Source organism: Rhea americana, unplaced genomic scaffold (genome assembly GCF_003343005.1).
Source record: "Rhea americana isolate MKP2758 unplaced genomic scaffold, rheAme1 scaffold_5, whole genome shotgun sequence".
NCBI lineage: Eukaryota > Metazoa > Chordata > Aves > Rheiformes > Rheidae > Rhea > Rhea americana.
The window spans coordinates 1,029,049-1,048,733 of record NW_028186645.1 but is presented as its reverse complement, the minus strand read 5'-3'; the positions used below and the strand labels follow the sequence as shown (position 1 = coordinate 1,048,733).

Here is a 19,685-nt window from a genome sequence, read left to right as displayed (position 1 = left end):
GGTCAAAACGCAGCAAATAAGCCATCCTTTATATAGCTTTGTTTTTCTTACTGATATAAAAAGTTTATATTAATAGAAATGAGCTCTTACTTGTGTGTTATATTCAGCTCTGGTCACTCATTTCCAGGGATGCAGAGTCTGGAGATGATTTTTACAGGTCATTAGAGATTTAGGTTATTTATATGGGAAGAGAGAAAATTGGGATTGTCCTCGTTCAGCTGCACTTGGGTACTGTGGCTTTGCCCTAGTTACATGATCTACCCTCTGTAACTGCATTAATGAAACCCTTTACTTTAGACAAGTACAGTAGTTGTTTGGACTGATAATACAACATATCCTTGTTCTAAAATGGGATAACCTTCACTTATACTTACTTGGTGACAGCTGTGCTGTTGAAAGCTGTGGTTTAGTAAAACTAGTGCAGTCAATGCCCAGGAATGRTTTCTTCACAGGAGGTTGTAAGATGTTGTAGTGGTAGTTGAGCTCATGTGTTAAGATGAGGGTACCACAACCTCTGTAGCTGTTTGTCTACAATGTTATGCATAGTGTAATCAGATTCTGGAATTGCTTCACATAGATCACAAAGCATTGGGCTACACTTTATTTGGAAAGTATTATGACAAGAAAGAGCCCTTTTTGGATGATGAGGGGTAGAGGGTATAAGAAGGGGTGAGAGAATGGTTTCTTCTTATCCAGACTTAAACTCTAGGATTCTTAAATTCGCTGGTAACTCTTAAATCTCAGTGGAAGAACACYCCAAAAATAGTATTTTCTGCTTGTGCAGACCAGGGATGTTGTAAAGGGTAAGCAATATTGTGCTTATTTTACAGCAGGGGAGGGGGGTGGCAAAGTGACAGTGTCTTAAAGTCATGTAGCCATTCAGTAGATTGGTGACAAAATTCCAAACTGCCCCTGTATTATTGGAAACTTCAAAGCCTAGACATGATTTATTTACAAAAAGTGGGGAATCACAGCTGTCTGTCCTTTGAATAACCATGATTAATGCAGCAGCTTTTAAACTCTCCTCTAATATTAAAGACTCAAGCCTCTTGCTCTGGTAGTGGAAGCCCTCTGCATACTTTTAAATTTGGTATTTGTTCCACCTGGAAGTTAWTCTTTGCATTTTGCGTATCTAGAGTGTACTTGCATGGATCTTGCAGATAGTCTTTAGAAATTCCCCAAGAGATCTCTTAAGTATTTTCATTTAGTTCCTATTGCAACACCTAGAGGCTTTCAGATTTCAATTTCTTAGAAATAAAAATGCATGATTAAGTAATTAAATTGTCATTAGTACATTAAAAAAAATTGCTCTGTCCAGTATTTATTTGGTAGAGATGAGCACTGTTTCACTGATACTAAGTAAAAGAGCCCTTTGACTTTAAGCATGTCGTAAGAAGTTTTCAACCAAAACTGGCAACTTCATATTCCAAATCTGAACCCAGAAGTCTTTGAGGCCTGTGAATGATGTGGAAAGCTGCAACTTTTAATGTCTCTCTTTCAGAAGCAGCAGTCCTATATAGTTCTACCAGAACTGTGTTTGAAAGTTTGCTTATTTTTCATGATTTTACTTTTTGGTTGTACAAGAGTGATAAACACTTGCTTTTGGGTAGTAACATGAAATTTAGTCAAAAGAATTCGTAAAGCAGTCTCAGTCTTCACACTAAGTGTATTGTAGAAGGGACAAAATCCTGGTTGGTGGGGTTTTTTTGTTTTGCTTTTTGGTTAATTCTTAAAACCTAGTGCAAGAAATGAGCATTCAAAGGGACCTGTTGCTTTATCTTTAATAGTGTCCTGTCTAAACTGCTGTTTTAGAAATGACTTGTTCTCAAAATGTTAACAGTATCTACTGATCTGAAACCTTGAGAAGGTTGAGGTAAACCTGCAACTTAGCATTGGTGAAGCAAAATAATAAAATACTTTGATATTTTGGAAAGTAGTCATAATCTGAGAAAATATTAATTTGCATTCAGGTTCCAGGTAGAATAATCTTCTTAATGAGACTATGCAGCTAGAAAAACAAATAACTGTTTTACACCAGAGGGATTTTATATGTTTCTCGTACATAATGATTTGGTCTTCAACAGCATAATCATAAAGCCTGAATGACAACAACAGAAAGCAACGAATTAGTTCTCTTCTTGCATTACCTGCAAATGTTCTGTCAATCTACAGTTAAAAAATCCCAGCTTCTTCCATGAATACCTTTAAAAAGGCAAAAATAGTTTACAAAGCAAGGAACTTCTTATTCAGAACGTTCTGGGTCTGACTTAGTGTTTGATAAAAATCATAGAACCTCATTTTTGCTCTTAAACTCAAATTCAGTAATAAATTTTTATTAGAAATGTAAAAACTGGAATGCACTTCAGTATAAGCAGAAATACAACACAAGTGGCGCTTTTCTTCAGATTCTATTTGAATTTTATTTATTTTTTTTTTGGTTGAGCAATCAAAAAAAACCCCTAACCTTTCCCAAACTTAATGTTGGTCATAGAAAATATAATACAAAGCAAGACAGTGAAGATAAGGTTTATCTTGCTTGATTAAACAAATAATGTTTTTTTGTGTTCCCCTACATTATGATAAATAAATAAAGGCAAATGAAGAGGAAGTTGCCCTTATGAATCCCCCCCTTTCTTCATGAATACAAGCAGTGCTTATAGGCAAACCTGAAGGGGTCTTCTAGAATGGTGGAAAAATCCACCTAAGAGTGAGAGATCATGATTTGTGTACAAATGAATGTCTTCCAGGCAATTTAATGTTAAATAAAATGTTCTGACAATGACCTTTTTGCTTGTYAGTTTCTGCAATTTGACTAATATTTGGGGTTTTCCAATGTAGCAAAAGTAATTCTTACTGATTTGTATTTATAGTATTAAAAAGTTACAAAATGGAAGACAAGGTAATGTTTTATGTAGATGAGTTAGCTTCCATAGGACTGGGACTGCATTACTTTGGTTTTTGAGCTTTGGACGTAGGCTTAGAAAACTTAACTTGGATAGACTAGAAATAATTTCTTGTGGAAGTCAGGTATCATCATCTCAGTCTTCCGGGATAACCGTTTCTAGTTCCATAATACTTAATTTCAGCATTGAATTCAAAAAATTGTAGAACTATACTGAAGTTGCATTTATTTATTTTACCAGCTTCCTCTATAGTCTACTATATTCAGAATTTCCTGGGAGGATGATTCTGTTAAACATCAGCTGCATTTTAAAACTGGATTAACTGATATTTTGGGGATTCTTAAGGAAGGCAGTTTTCCTGAAATTATTTATAACAAACAGATATCTTCTTTTCGTAACAGCAGGAATTGGGGTAAGGGGTGTTAAGCTAGGTAGTACTGCAGATCAGATTTCAAGGCTGAATTCACTTTAGAGTCAGCACAGATGTATTCTGCCAGAAACCGGCAATGCAGAAAGTATTCTTCATGCACTTACTGGCCAGCAGTGCAGATTGTCCGCTGCGATGCTGCTAAACAGATAAAATTTCATTGGGTTTGAAAATAAGATCTAATTGATTAACTGAGTGGAAAAAACATAGCATCCATCAATAGATCAAAAAAAAAACCCAGCCCCTCAGTGACTTGACTTTAAAAGGCTGCAGATTTTTTGATCCTTTTTTTTTAACGTTTTCATATTAGTGACAGGATAAAACGATTTTGTGTCTTGAATTGATGTAGTTTAAAAGCAAGGTGTTTCATATAAATCACACAAGAGATTCTTCTTGAAGTCATACCTCTGGAGGAAGAGTGAACTGTTTTAGGACACTTACATGAGATGCCTTTTACTAGGATGGTATGTTTTGGCCAAAACCATTTGGATTGTCATCTTAATCCTCCTTGTTGCCTGTTAGGATGTGTCATGGGTGGTTCAAATTTATTGTTTCCTCATCGTAGTAGGTRTGAATGGGAAACATTGTGAATGACAACTTCTGGCTGCATGGGATTTGAACTTGCCATTTGTAATGTGAATCAATGATTGMTGTGCAACAAAAACAAAGGAAATGTTAAGCTTACTGTAAAATGGGAAGTGCAGAAAATCTGGATTGATGTAAATAGTTTCTCATGAAGACAGAGTGTTCAGAGTGTGAATACAAACCATTTTCACTAGCTCTTTTTTCAAACTGTTTATAAAGTAGTTCCATAAAAGGAAAGTACCTTTAAGTTCAAATAGATGATTATGGCACAGGCATTTCCCAGAATGTCTGATCTTAGTCTTTGTGTTTTGTGATAGTTGAGTATTTTGTAAACAGAGCCAAATGTTACAAAAATTATACAATGTTGACCCACTTCCTCAGCATGAGACTGGCATACATAACTCAATCATGGACTTSCCCAAAACAGCAGAGGAAGAAATTGAAGTATTTTTTGTTCTGAGATGCATCTGACCATTCTTTGACCTTTCCTGTTCCTTTAGTGTTTCAAAGACCTCCTACAGGAATATGGATCCAAAATGGAGGTTAATTTCATAGGTGAAATGCAATARTCTTTTATGTGTTCTCTTTCTTTCCCTCACCCATAAGCAAGAACCCAAGTTGGAATTCAAAATACTGAAGAAAGTGCGTGCTTACTGTTAGTTTGGACAGCATGTCTCTTATCTGCTGAACTGTGACCCAGGCTTTCAAAGCTTGAGATCTTTGATTTCTAAAAAAAAGTCTTTTGATTTCTTGTGCTTCAAATGATATTTCTAATGTGTTTTGGTAGTGTACTGAGATTATGAAATAATTATTAAGAGCTGTAGTTAGCAAGTGTAATTCAAATACAGTACTTTGTTTTCACTACTGCCTCAGGCTCAATCTTAAAGCCATTTTGCCAGGGCATATGACATGATTCAAAAGAAATGTTGTTAATTTTCAGAAAGTAACAATTAAACATAATGTCTTAGGAATTTGATTTCCTCCCCCTCCCCCCCCCTTCCTCCCGCTAGCAGGATATATGTTACACTGTAAAGCTGAGGAAGAAGTTACACAGAGTAAAACTATATACATGTAACTTACTATTCATTTTTTGTTCTCAGTCATCTTGCAAACTAGAACATGAGAAAGACTCAATGTTATGTCTGTGATTCAAGTGGCGTGCAAGATTGTTCTTTTGCAAGAACATCAATTTTTATACTTTTAATTTTCTATTTCAGATAAGAAAATGAGGAATACTCTGTACTACTCAAGCCATAAGTAGTTTTGCTATTGACTAGGTCATTTTTGCAGAATAAAGTCCTTAAAAGTTATAGTGAAATGTAGTTCAGTTGCTTGAGAACATAGTGATTGATGTATTGGTATTGTATATCCAACCTAAACATTTCTAGGGTTCTACAGTAGTAAATGACTGTGAAGAACATTCAAGTAGCAGTCAAGCTTTTATTGCAGAGAATTACCTTTTGTATGTGTACACAAATGTTCCTATCCTATTTGCTTATATCCAAGTACTGTTTTTTTCTATTGATCTTCATCCTTTCTATTTTGCATATGATCTCAAGGTCATCTTCACAGTTGGCTTCCATTTGTTTATGCAGAGGAGATGCGTGCTGGTAGAAATGTTGGATGAAGTTTAAAATAGTTAAAATATCCAATTATTTTTAACACAAAGAAAAACAGTATTATGTATTAGTACTACTTTTATTTTTGCATGGGAATTAATATTTGAATATATTGCATGAAAGATGGTAAAGAATGGTCTCATCTGTTCACTATGTAAAGTGGTATCTGGTGCTGGTTGCCAGCAGTGAACCGTCACCCCCACTCCAGCATTTCCTCATAAAGCAGATTCTGGAAATATCTCGGTACTGATTGCATCTCCTATACGTGTTGTACAGCAAACATGATCAGTGCTTCAAACATGACAAGTACATGGGGAAARAAGAAAATCAATAGTTCCCCTCTACAAACAAGAGCAGGAAAATGACAAGACCCCTGATTTTTGTAGAAGGCAAAATTGGGGGCAGTTTTGTGCCTTCCGAACTGCCACTCCAATCTGCTTCAATCATTGCCTGTGTATTCTAGGGGAGTGATCAGAGCTATTTACATTTTACTTTTTAGCTGTTCTTCTGTGCCCCTGTCCACAGTCAGCTGTGGGGCTTTTCCCTGAATGCTGTATTGAGGCAGTGGTTGGATGTTGTGAGAACAGGTCTCTACAGCAATGTATCCTCCTGTCTGAGAGCTCTAGAGGCGTGATTCTTGTGGCGGACCTCCCTGCTCATCTTTAATTTTTCTGACATACGTGTTGCTCTGAGTAGTGGATAATGTTGTCTCCAGTGTAATGCTTTCAGCTTGCATTATTGTTTTAATTGGTCATCAAGTTACGGCCTTATGCTGTATATTATAATTGTATTTAGAAGTAGAAATAGGACTGTCTAAAAAATAATGAAAGGAAGATGTATGTTCTTTTCAGTAAACACATATGTGTACTAAGAATTTGTTAACCACTAAAAACACTGAAATGTTAGGCAAAGGATTTTTAACATTTAAGATGAAAATGTTTGTAAGATAACATGAAACAATAATTCTTAGTGATCAAAAGCACAAAGGCTAGCAAAACTTAAGTYTCATAAATTACCAGTCTAGTTACCTAATACTTTGGTTCTTTGGGGGTATCCTGTAAATTTAAAAAAAGAAAATTCTGTGAAGAGTGAAACTGGAAAAGTTTGATTTCCTGCAGATCTGTGGACTCTGTCCGTTTTTTCCACCTCTGTTCCCCCCTCACCCCCCCCCCCCCAAAAAAAAAAAAAATTACCAAAAGCTCACAAATAAGATGATATTGGAGCAGACTGGGACCGTGAATGTTGCCTCGACAGGAGAGAGCAGATGGCCTTGACTAGTTTTGATGCGACTATACACTGACTGGTCAGTTGATCTACCACCTAAAGGAGGTAATGATTGAGGTTGCACTACAGCCATTTGCTCACTGGGATGCTACGTTAAGTTTCTCTTTCTGTTCCCCTCATACTTGCTGATTTTTTGGAAAAATATCTGTCCATTTGGTTCTCAAATGTTTTTGAGAGGCTGATGCTTCAACAGGTTGATGAACTGAACAATTACAAGTCTTATCTCATGAAAAGTTAAACTAAAAAGAAAGCATCTCAAATTACCACAAATAACCTAATTAGGATGAGGCATTGAAGTGTGGTATGTGTGTTTGTATGATTTCCAGATAAATACATTGCTTTTTGAAGAAGAAAGATTGGATAATCTTTACTGATGATTCTTCTGCTGTGATCTTTAGCTCCCTGTTGAACTTCAGGTTTTTTTTTTGAGAGAGATTAACTTAGATATTGTGTATGCAGCACTGTTACAATTGAATAGCTTTTGATGTAAGTACAAATTTTTATTTGATTAAAAAGCTTTTTTACCCTAAAAAATGACTAAATTAGACTGTATCTTCTTTTAGGTTCTCTTCCCTTCTTAAGGAACTTCTGTTCCTTACTGATTCTGTATACACATGTAGTAGTGTGTAACTCTTATGTATGAGGAAATAGTTCCATGCATGCAACAGTCTGATCTGTGTGTGCAGTTTGAGATAAACATCAAGCCTCCCCAACTCTTTCGTTAAATGCGGTTCTCTGTTAAAATGCAACAGAGAACTGAGCTTAAAAGAGCACCAAGAACTACTTTATTGTGACSAAAATACTTTATGAATGGCTTCCTGGTTTTTTTTCCTTCTCTCTCTCTCTCTCTCCCCCCCCCCCCTTTTTTTTTTGGTCTATAAGAAAATGCTCTTCAGAATATTGTGAAAGAAAATTCCTGACCCTGCTGGCACTCTTTTAGCTTTTCTTGTCTGACTTTTACATTTCTGTTTTATGAAGAAAAAAGCTGAAGCAAACGCATCTCACTGCTAGGCATATTGCATAGTAAATTTTATTTATCAGTGTGCTTTCTGGTTATTTTCTGTGACAAGATATCCAATATGTCAGTTAAAAAGTGGAATCCTGTGGAGCCTTGTGCAGCTATTTTGCTATGAGGTCTCTTGCCAGCTGACAATCCAGCCCCTTAGCAGTTTCATATCTTTGTGAAACTCTCACCTGCTGCTCATTCGATGTTCAGTACTCTTTCTCAGTTAAATCTTGACTATTCTTCCCCTCCACCCGCCTCCCTCTGACTACTCAATTTCCATGAAGAAATAATACTATTGAAAGACTGCACATCTTTATCTTCAGTTTCTTTTTGCTTGGAAGAAAATAAGGAAACAGACGTTCAGTAAATTTGGGGACTTTGTGTTCTCCTGATTTCCTGATTGTCCTTTCAAGTGACCCTTTTTCTGAATTTCTTCTGTGGGTCAGAATCAGACTACCTTTTGTTTTATCCTGGCACTTTAAGGAAAAAAGGCTAGTGTTAGCACATTCCCTGTGTTGCTGTTCTCAATGGTGAATGTGCATGAAGTTGGCTGCTGAGTTCAAGAGTTGACAGCAGAGGTCTCAGAAATGGTAATAGAATATACATGAGAATATGTAGTTGCAGGGGGAGGAGAAGCAAATTATAAATCAGCAGAGAACTTGAAACCTTTACAGATTCCTAAACTGCAAACTCCATTTAGAGTTTTTCTCTTAATCATCCACAAGAGGCAAAACCAGGTTTCAGTGATTATGATGCTTATAGAATTGCATTTTTTTTTCTCCCCCCCCCCATCTTTTTTCTCACAGCTTCAACAAACTACCAAGTCCGTAGCCTGGAACTGGGATCCCTTTATTCAGCCATGGATGTTCAGCAATGCCAGTCATGTCTTGGAACAGTCTCTGAAGCTAAACTACTTCATTAGCTGCTTTTCTTTCTCACCCATGACAGTTCTCTAACCTTCTTGTWTCCCTGACTCTTGTTCTCAGCATCACATCTCATTTCTTGTATGCTGGTTACAATCTCCTGAAGTCCGTCTTTAGTGCAATCAATCTAGTCTTGGTGCTTGCTGCTGAAGCTCTAGTTCAGGCTTTACTTAACTCCCTGGCCTGACTTAGTCTGTTTTTCCTCATTTTAAAGAGTAGGTGCAAGTTACTTTCAGTTCAACAGTGATTTTTCTCATGTTTCTTCAGATTTTTCTGCCAAGGCATCAGGCTCTGTAGCCTTCAAAGACTAGACCAGGAACAGACAGATGTCTAGTCAAATTATGGACTAGACTTCATATTTCCCGTTCCTGATATTATAGAAACTTTTTTTTTTGCTGATAGTTTTGAGTATGACTTAGTCATTGGGCTCAAGTACTGATTTACGAGGATGATTTCCTTAAACTCTGTGCATTTAATGGAGAGGCAGAAAGAGGCTTTCCTGTGGTGGTGATTGGGTTTTGGGGCACTGATGTGTGGATTCTGCTGGCTCTRTCCCTGCTCTGTTGGTATTAGTAAATATGTGAAATGGTATTGGTGAGAAGTTGCAATGATTTTTGTCTCTTTCCTAGAAAGAAAAGTTGACATCAGAAAGCAAAGAAAGAATTTTCCTTGTATATTTAGTCTCTGTGGAGCATTCTGTACGTAAAGTTAGGCAGTGTGACTTTTTCTGATATATTAGCTCTGAAGCTGCAGATGCAGAAAAGAACTACCAGGAGATACGTTTAAGTACAAGTACTTGTTTTAGATTTAGCAAAGGAAGCTACGAGTTTGCAAAAACTATGTAAAAGAAGAAAGTGTGGGGTTTCTGGGTTTTTGTGTTTGGAACACAAGGTATTTAACTCCCTCCAGTACTGGTAGACTTACTGTTTTAAATGAGAAATGAACTATGCTTCATTTCTTAATTCTTCTTCCTAAAGTTGAATTATAACTGTAGTGGTTAGGAGTTAATTGTAGAGTAGAGGAAAAAGTTTATACTTAAAATGTCAGTTAATATGGAAGAAGAATTGAAGTATACCTTTCTTTTGCAAATAGGTGGGTATTTCTCTTGTGTAGATAKGTGTGTTATCTTCCAACTGTGCTCTCTCCTTTTTCTACTGAGTTTTTTTGATAAGATCTTACAGACTTCTCTGAATTGCAAGGTAAGCTAGGAAATTATTCAAAGCCATTTTAATGATATATCTTAGGGTATTCTTTCTCTGTTGATCTGCCAAAATCTTTACATGCTGATCTAAAACTATCACAGTCCAGGATCATAGGCATTGTAAATCAGTCTTCAACCGTGTTAATTGTTTTCTCAGCTGCATACCAATTGTGCTTAGTCCTGGTGAATTAGTAAAGTGGCCATGTTATGTAGACCTATTTCTCCTGGCAATTAGACTTGCATCACCTGTTCTCTTCATGTGGGAATATGTGATGAAAAGGTTGGAAGATGTTTAATGTGTAAAAGCCCATCATTTCATTCTAAAACCAACTTAAAACAGTATGTCTTACACATTGCTACTGAATGAGGTGAACAGTAAAAATTGACAGTGGAGCTGCATAGACTCCACATACCTTTTATATGATACTGGGGTAGTTCTGCACCTCACAGAAGCATGTGAGTAGTGTTGTGCATAGTACTGTACCAGTGCACCATCTTCTCTACCCCACCTCCTACTGTCTTCTTTAATGGTGTAACTTCAATACTAGGGACGTTTTTCAGAGATAGAGATGGAGGAGTATGAGCTCTGCTGATACTTGTCCCTAGCTACACGCACAGTTAACTAAGACTATACTTTCAARTGTAGGATTTAAGTCTTGATTTTTCTAAAGCCTTTGAAAAAACATAGAATATTTTACGGATTTGCTGTCTATAATATACATATGTACTTACTTTACGTATTATGTTCACAAGATGCATGCACGCACATCTGTTATTAATGCTTTCTGTAATAATGTAGTCTATCAGAAATGCTATATTTGTCTTGTTTATTTAATTGGAACAAAGATTGTTCATTTCTCACAGATTTCTTATTCTACTTCTTCTTTGCAGAAATTATCCTAGAGCATGGACACCAGTAAAAAGACAGAACCCCCTTTATCCGTAGAAATGGTACAGCAAAGGGCCAATCCTGATCGTAGTCCTTCAGCATCAATTTATGTTCCAGAACAAGGCGGCTACAAAGAAAAATTTGTAAATGCAGTGGAGGATAAGTATAAATGTGAAAAATGTCATCTCATTTTATGCAATCCTAAACAGACTGAGTGTGGACACAGATACTGTGAGACCTGCATGAATGCCTTGTTAAGGTATGTTTTCTGTTGTGATAAAATGTGTTCATACCTTTAAATCTTGTGAACTGCTGAAAACCGTATGGACTACACAATAGTTTTGTGAATACTTTAAGTTAATGCCCTGCCTGGAAGCAGTCTTTTGCTTGTTGCTTGCTTGCTTATTTCTCACCCATGTGCTGGTGCAAGCATTCCTGTGTCATACTGACTTGGTAACTTTTTTTCTGGTTAAATTAGTTTTAGTGTAGATCAAGATGAGATTAAATAAGCTTTCCTTAAATAGTGTTGAAACTGTGGCAAAGGCATTTCAGTCATATGTAGTGATGTGTTATATAAGAATTTCATTGCCTGTGCAGTGTAGAGTTAGCAACTGTTTCACTTAACAAAACATAGCATTGGCAGTTACAGAATTCATTTAGTAATGTGAATTCATGGCTGTAGAAGCCTTCAGAGGCTCCTTAGTGATAGTACCCAGCCTAGCTGTGGACCCAACCTTACAGTTGAGTTTTGGGACTCTCGGATAAACCTGGTTGCTTGTGGAGCTTCCTTTTCCAATAGCCCTTATAGCTGTATGTCCTGAGGCTTTATAACTGTTGGTTATGTGGTTCCAGTAGAGTCAGGAAGGCTGGCTTGCTTATAACTGAGATGTTTAGATTGGAGTGCAGAATGGGTGAGTGAACTTTATGGTCATAAAATGAATGCTGAGAGAGACAGATCTTTTCTRTTCTAGGTAAGAATAAAAATAGTTTTTTTAAAAAGAAAAATCTAGCTTTTAAGAAATACTTATATGTCAATAGAAGTATGTTTCCTTGCCTCTCAGCTTTGATGTATTGCTACTGATTGTGTTCAGTGGTGTGATTTCAAAGCTTAGTCTAATGTACGGTGAGCAGTGTCTGTAAGCTCTAGTCTCTCTGGGCATATAAGTAGTCAGTACTCCCGCTGCACTATTGGGAATGTGGAGATGCAAAAGAGAAGAAACTCACTGGGTGTTAAACACTGTGGCTAGTAACAGAGAGGATTTGACTTTGAAAGGTCTTTGTGATCCATTGTGCATTTCTTGTGGCCAGCTAGGCTAGCTGTAGTTTATACTTCACTTGTATTTTCCTGAGAATATAGTATTTCCAAGTCAAGACTACGTGTAGCGTAGCAGAAGAGGTGGGAAGATACTACGTTCCCCTGTCACATAAGAATAGCCTTTGTACTGGACTAACGTGAGCAAGAGGTTATAGCTTACTAATCCACTCTTGTAACTTTTTGTCCTACTGCAGCATGACAAATTTAAAAGGGGGGAAAAAAAAGCTCTCAACAGCAAAAATAAGCTCAAAAATAGGCTTTCTTTTAGGTGTACATGTTTTCGGGTGAGATGTAGTTTATGTTTAAGAAGTGCAAACATTTCTTTCTGGGTATATGTTTTTGGGAAGATCTTACATAGTTTATAATAGTGACTGCAGAAAAGCAAACACCTTGTGTGCTTGGACACGTGCAAATGGACTGAGCAGACCCTTAGCAATCTAAGCAATTAGAATTCTGACATTTGCTGGAATCTTGGCAGTTTTTTTTCCCTGCTGTGAGACATACACATATGCATATTTTAGCTGCAGTATAGTAGGCATAATTTCACCATCCTGTCTTATCAACCAGCCTTTTATTGAAAAGGATGCATGGGTAAGACCACCACACTATATCTATAACACTACCCTTTCATTCTAGGTATTTCACATAAGCTATTATTTCAGTGTTTGTTGCAAACAAATTTTTTTATTAAAATTAAATTTACAGCTCATTTTTCAAAAAATGAGCTGTATGCCATAAAACTGGAAGCAGACTAAGCTTACATTATTTCTGTATTTGATACAAAATTTTGTATTTAGTGTCATATGCTGCTGCACACAAACCGATTACATGCTAGCGGTTCTGTTCCAGGGTTATTTGAGGACAAAAGATTGGGAAGCAGTGTAGATAGCACAATAAAGATGTCTGTTCAGTATGCAGCGATAGTTTAAAAGAGCAAGTGAGGATGCTTGAGTGCATTCAGTAAAAACTAGAAAAGGGTGATATTGTATTAAACACCATATATCCTCAAGTGGATTAGTTTTTTTTCTTAAAAAATTACAGATATTGAAGCTGCAAGGTATATAAGATGCTCAGAAATGTTATGAGATTCACATAGCACGGTCAATTCAGGGAGCAGAAGTCAGTGAGATAATTTGATTGAAATAATCAAACTGATTCAGCCTTTTACACTGATCCACAAAGCTACTAACAGCAGTAGTTTGTATATTCTGTCGATGAGATGCTTTACAAAATAATTTAGCCCTTACCTAGTTCTTTTCATCCATAGTGCTTTGCAAGGGAGATCAGTGTGATTATCTCCATATTACTATGGAGCTACATAGAGAAATTAAGGGATTTGGCTTAGGACATCTAGAAGGTCAGGACCAGAAATGGCTATAAAACCCCAGGTGCTTACACTTCAGTTCGATTTCAATCCTTTAGACTACTCTGTCCCCTAGTCCAGCTGCTGTGCAAGATATCCCAAATCTTGCTAATTTTGCCTGTTTGCACTGATAGGTTGTGAAATAATGAGAACTTTTGGCTCAGGGGCAGGCTTTAAAATTGGGAGTGAATTTTGACTTATTCAAGAATACCACTGGCTAGACGCATTGCAGTCGTTTTACTTCCTCAGAAATGCTAGCTACTGTACACTGAAAACTCAGRTTTCAAATCTCTTGAAAAGATGTCACGTCATCTTATTATAATGAATTGTATTCGTTTTTAATGTGCTTTAAGAAGCAATTATTGAATAATACTAACCAAGTAAAATRTCTAAAGCTGGAATTCTTGTACTATAGAAATACAGTGGAGTGTTTTTCTGTTTTATTTTCTTTCTAGTTCATCTAGTCCAAAATGTACAGCGTGTCAAGAAAGCATAGTAAAAGATAAGGTATTGTTAAAATTGTTTCTTACTTGAATATTGAGTAACATAAATGAGATGTTAGTGCTTTGTGGGAATTGTTTTATAAGTCTAATAAACTACCTAGTGAAGATGATTCTGTAACAGAATCTAAGCCGTGTATTCTATACATGAAGACAACTCAGTTTTTACTGTTAGCCACATGGCAGAAGACAGTGTGCCAGCCATCCATAATGGTCCAGCCAGGTGTCGCATCCTGTTTTCATAGCAGGGAGCTGCAGCAACACATTGCAGCCATTCTCCTATTTATTGGGARGATGATAACAAATAGTGCATCTCCTGTAGGGATACGGAGACTGTGACAGATCTAGGCAAACCTTACTCCTGGTTTGGCTCCAGATCAGTGTCTACTGTTTGAATAATCTTATTTTACAATGTTTTGTCCTATGAAACACACTGGAACCAAAGCAGTGTGGTGTTACGGTAATCATAATGGAATCAGAGCTTTTTCATCTTCTTTACTGTTTTTTTTTTTTTTTTTTTTTTTTTTTTTTTTTTTTNGAAAACTTTGTCTTGCCTTTGGAAGGTTTAGCATAAAAATTTTTTTTGGTATAGTATTTTGCTTGTGCAGTTTTTACACTAGATTTTTCTGAAGTGTTTGGTTAATTCTTTACTACCTAAATATTTTTTCTTCTAACAGTAAATGTTTTGGGTTAAAGGTTAGTGGTTATATTAGTTTCTCCTTTGGATGGCTTGTCTAGCATCTCAGACCAGCAATGACAATGTCTAGCTTGTTCATCCTGTCAGCTGGCAGTGTCGTGACTTCCTACCTCCCGATGCGTGCGAATGGGCGGATATATTACAAAACTTCAAATTCCTCTAGCAAAGGAAGAAGGCCTGAAGGACAATGTGTATTAAATGCATGTTAGTCTAACTCTGCAGTTCAGTGGTTTTCATAAAACTGAAGACGTCTCTTTTCCCTTAGAATACTGATGCCCAGGATTACTAAAGCATTTTTAGGCAGTCCTCTCAAAGCTGTTTCAAAATTCTTTCATTATCTTAACTATGATAAGCAAAACTATACCCTTGTTACACTATGAATTATTTCGATAAAATACTTCAGTGCCAACATTGATTATTCAAATGAGATTGGTTGATTCATTAAGCTTCACCGGTGTATCTAAAAAGTAAACAGAAACCATTGGTTTGTAACAGGCAGTAGGTCAGATGAGGATGGATGGCTGCAGTGCTTCCTTCTGTACTGATGCTGGGGATAGCATCACAGTGTCTGTGAACAGACCCAATCGTAACTTTTTTTTGTTAGTGTGCAGAACACTTCTGTAATTACATTATTCCTTTGGTATTCACAGAATCTCAAAATTAAACTTCTCAATAAAGTAATCGTAACCTTTAAGGTTTCTAAAAAGTCATGAAGGCAATTGCAATTAACTAGAAGTTTTTATCCCTTCATTTTGGATTTCAAAATAGCAGTMATACTCTTCAGCTCCCTTCTGTGGTTTCTGTCCTTAGCAACAGGGCTTCTTGACAGTGTTAACTGCTTTCGGCTCTTGATCARTGATTGCAGTCTTTTATGGCATGTCACCTGTAACAGGTTAAAAATTCAAATCCTAAGCTCTCTATTTCTAACTTTTTTGTAGCGCTATTATAGAAAAAAAAAAAAAAAAACTCCAGAAAGTCTTTTAAACATTAAAATAGGGAGATTTTTAAAGCCTATTCAAATCTAAGAACTCAGAAAATTTCTGTAGGTAGGTGTTAGCACTGAAGTATAAACAGTCTAGTAGATTGTGTGACTGCCTTTCTTAAACTCCTGAACCCTCTAAACATCTGTGCATTGGTACTTTTGTGCCTTATGGTATCATACCTAATACACCAGCTTTCTAAATAACATAACTGCATCTTATGCAGATATATTATTGGCAAGCAAATGCTCAAAATCTTAGTCCTTTCTAAACTGTATTTATAGTAAAAGTGAAATAAACAGTAGAGCATCTGCCCAAATATTTTCTTTCATTGGGATGGTTCATGGCAAAGGAATCTTGATGCAGTGCACGTTTAAGAAAAATTGAATGATTGGGTTTTATTTCTGGCATATAAAGGTAGAATTAAATGACATTATTGTAGTGGAATTGCATGACTTCTATTTTATTTGAACTTGAATATTCTTGAGTAGTTTTAAGTTTTTAAAATGAAGTGGCTTCTGATTTTCAGGTATTTAAGGATAATTGTTGCAGGAGAGAATTACTTGCCCTTCAGATATATTGCAGAAATGAAAATAAGGGCTGTAAAGAACAACTGTCTTTGGGTCAATTACTGGTAAGTAATCTGACATAGTCATAAGAAGGAGAAGGAATGTTGCAAGTGAAAACCCCAGTATATTTCTAGATTAGGTTAAGCTTGTGGTTAATCTTACCAYTAATAAATGTTAGAATAGAGTTAAATTGTTTAGAAATTCTGCTTTTTGATGACCTGTAAGGAATTATAGTCAGAAATCAAGAGGTTCTGTGACGGTAATATACTAGAATACAAACATATGATACGAATGGGAGCTGAAGGGAGAGCCAAAATTGAGGAAAGATTATAATCTGTACTTTACAAGTGTGAGAAATTTGAATTCCTTTTTGGTGTCTCTCCTTGAATTTTTTGATGTCTTTATATAATTTAATTTGTATTTGTTTATTGGTTTATTAGTAGTTTTGGTCTTCTGATATGAGTTGTGGTTTTTACTTGGAGTTGTTAAACCTGTTCCATTCCCAGACTTGTACAAAATAACTTGTAGCTTAGTTTTGTGAAAGTGTAACATGACAGTAATCCAGTGGTCTGACAACTGGAAGGAATGGTTACACAGCAGTCTACGATGAGATGTGTAGGTACTTAAATTTGTTTTGAATGACCTAGCTCAGGTACTGAAACTACTTTAACATATGTATTTGTATGGGATAATATACCTTAAAACAAGAATGTTTACCCTTGATTAAATTAGCTTGTGTGAAATTTGTACCATGTTAGAACACGTTCAGTACTAAGCCAGGTCAGATATGTCTGTATTGCTCTGACATCTGCTCTGTAGGTAAATGGAGCGCGATGTCGGAAACTTACTCCTGAGTAGATTTATTACTGTTTGCTCTTGCACAATACTGTGAACAGGTATCTTAGCTTACTGTGGTTCTAAGCTTACTTTGATTCTGAATTTATTTATTATGGAATGTCTTCAGAGGTTAAGAAATGCACAAAACTTATTTGGCCTGTTTCTTTTCAATCTTTCAGACGCATTTAAAAACTGACTGTCAGTTTGAAGAACTTCCATGTCCGCGTGCTGATTGTAAAGAAAAAATACTGAGAAAAGACTTGCCAGACCATGTAGAAAAGACCTGTAAATACCGGGAAACAACTTGTAAATACTGTAAAAGCCAAGTCCCAATGATTACCCTGCAGGTGCAGTATTTATTTTGTATATAGAACAAGATTCCATATATTATAAGGAATAACAACTCTCCCTGTGCTTCTGTTTAGCTGTCGGAGTATTGGTCACTTGGCATAAATTACTAAGTCAGAAAAGAAAACAGGCKGACTTCACAGAATCACAGAATAGTTGAGGTTGTCAGGGACCTCTGAAGATCATCTGGTCCAGCCCTCCTTACTCAGAGAGTATCAGCTAGACAGGGTGCCCAGGATCATGCCCAGTCAGTTTTTGAGTATCTCCAAGAGTGGAGACTCCACAGTATCTCTCTGGTCAACCTGTTGCAGTGTTCAAGCACCCTGACGATGAAAGAGTATTTTCTTACGTTCAGTAGTAAAACTTCTGAACTTCAGAACTTTCAAAACGTATTTTTGCTGTGGAAGCACTGCTGCTGCATTGTCCGAGAATTGTTTTCTTTGTTTTTCTAATGTTCAGATTTTGTGTTTTAGAAAAGAAAATCACATCCATCAAGTAATATCGATCCTAAAACAACTTTTGCTAAGCATTTTGATTTTTCCATGAGTTGATATAGTACACACAACTACCATTGTAACAATTAAATGCTATACAGGAAGAACATGAGCCTAGCCACCGGCTGGAGTGATAGCGCCTTTCTATCCAGCCTTTCCTGGGTCCTSTGTGAGCTGTTATGAGAAGAAAGGAAGAAATAGTGCAACATTAAAACATGTCTTAGCATTACCAGTAATGGTATTTGTTACGCCTGGAGAACGTTACTGMTATTCTGGGCATATAAGTAACTTGTCTGATACACACCTTACTGTGCTTCAGGGTGGGTATTGAGAAAGCCATATTTGTTTAACGTGTAACTGGAGTGTGTTTGCATTATTTCCCATTGCACTGTATGATGTTGAATCTCTCTTACTTATGTAATTTTAATACTTATTTTTACTTTATTTGTATAGTTTCTATAGTTTGACAATCTCAGATTTTAGAACCTCTTAGTACAGTAAGAGTGATCAAAACTTCATTTTCATTTGTACTTTYTGCTATTGTTAGATGAAGTCTCACAATGATGAGAAGCACTGTTTGCAGAGAAGTGCCTTTATGAAAAGGCACAGGCAAAATCTTTCCAAGTTCTGATTACATCTCCCTCTCGCTTATGAGTATATACTTGCAAAGTTTGGTGCTTCGTGCGTTTTCTGGCGTAAAGTAACTGATGTGAAAAGAGACAGAGATTAAGTTTACACTACGCTTATTCTTACAGTTTCATCTTTACATCTGTATCAGAATGTTTACGTAGATAGATTATGGATGCTGTTCTCCAAGAATTTTGTTTAGATTAGAAATTGTTAGACAAAGAATTACATTCAAGAATGCCTAGAGTCTTAGCTGACAAAATCAATGAGTATTAGATGAGTCTTGCTGTGCAGCTAGATTTCCATATCTAACCAATATTCTCACAAGCTGCTTGTAGGCATTGGCTTTTTTTATACTGGCAGTGACATTACAATTGCAATGCACTTAAGTTTCAAGAGTCTGAAACCATTCTAATCTTTTGGAAGAGCACAAAAGTCTATTTTAGTTTAAGAAATCTCCCTTTAATCAAGTGTTGATGGATTTAACATTTTTCTTAAAAATAAATGTAGTTTTATGAAATCTTTGAACTACCAGTAGCTTTCCAGATACACAGGAGCTGAGACAACTTTTAGTCTATCACTTGTTTTAATTTTCAGTAATTCATGTTTTAGATGCTCTTGTTGGTAATGAGAATGGCATATTATTCTGAACTGCAGAAAAGAGTATTGGTTCTTTTCCAGAATCTTCAACAGTAGAATTTTGAGTTGCTGTTGGAGGTGATAACATTTACTTRTCCAAAGAGCTTTAAGTGCGGTTTTATACTGCACTTGTCACTGTTTTGCTTGTATTAAAGTTGGTACTGGTATTCAACTTCCTGTAATGTTCTAAATAAGGCTACATTTATAAATCACAACATTTCCAAGGAATGTCAAATGTTCTAATATGGTCATTGTTTATATGTTTCAATGCTTGTAAAACAAAAAAAGACAGTTGCTTTGTGGATGCAAAAGCATCTACAATTAGAAGATCAGCAATTGCCTGGTACTGCTTGTTAATGTTTTTATTGACTAGATGTGACTATATAAATGCTGATGTCTGTGTTGTGACCTGATAAAATGTTTCCTAATTGTGCTTTAGTAATGAGGATTAGAAGCTTAATGCTACTCTACAATCAAAT

General features: G+C 36.1%; 1 protein-coding gene across 8 annotated transcripts in view; it reads left to right on the top strand.

Annotated features, from left to right (window-relative positions):
• TRAF3 (TNF receptor associated factor 3) overlaps positions 1 to 19,685 on the top strand; it is a 69,009-nt gene that overhangs the window by 23,538 nt on the left and 25,786 nt on the right. For 7 of the 8 annotated variants that reach the window (XM_085317410.1, XM_085317415.1, XM_085317408.1 and 4 more), the window contains 4 exons: positions 10,840 to 11,096; positions 13,971 to 14,022; positions 16,222 to 16,326; positions 17,278 to 17,445. In XM_085317410.1, coding sequence (XP_085173536.1) covers positions 10,855 to 11,096; positions 13,971 to 14,022; positions 16,222 to 16,326; positions 17,278 to 17,445 — 567 coding nt within the window. In that variant the 5' untranslated portion in view covers positions 10,840 to 10,854. Of the gene's footprint in view, positions 1 to 3,990; positions 4,005 to 10,839; positions 11,097 to 13,970; positions 14,023 to 16,221; positions 16,327 to 17,277; positions 17,446 to 19,685 lie in introns of those variants that run through there. The other variant, XM_085317414.1, reaches the window with a different exon arrangement.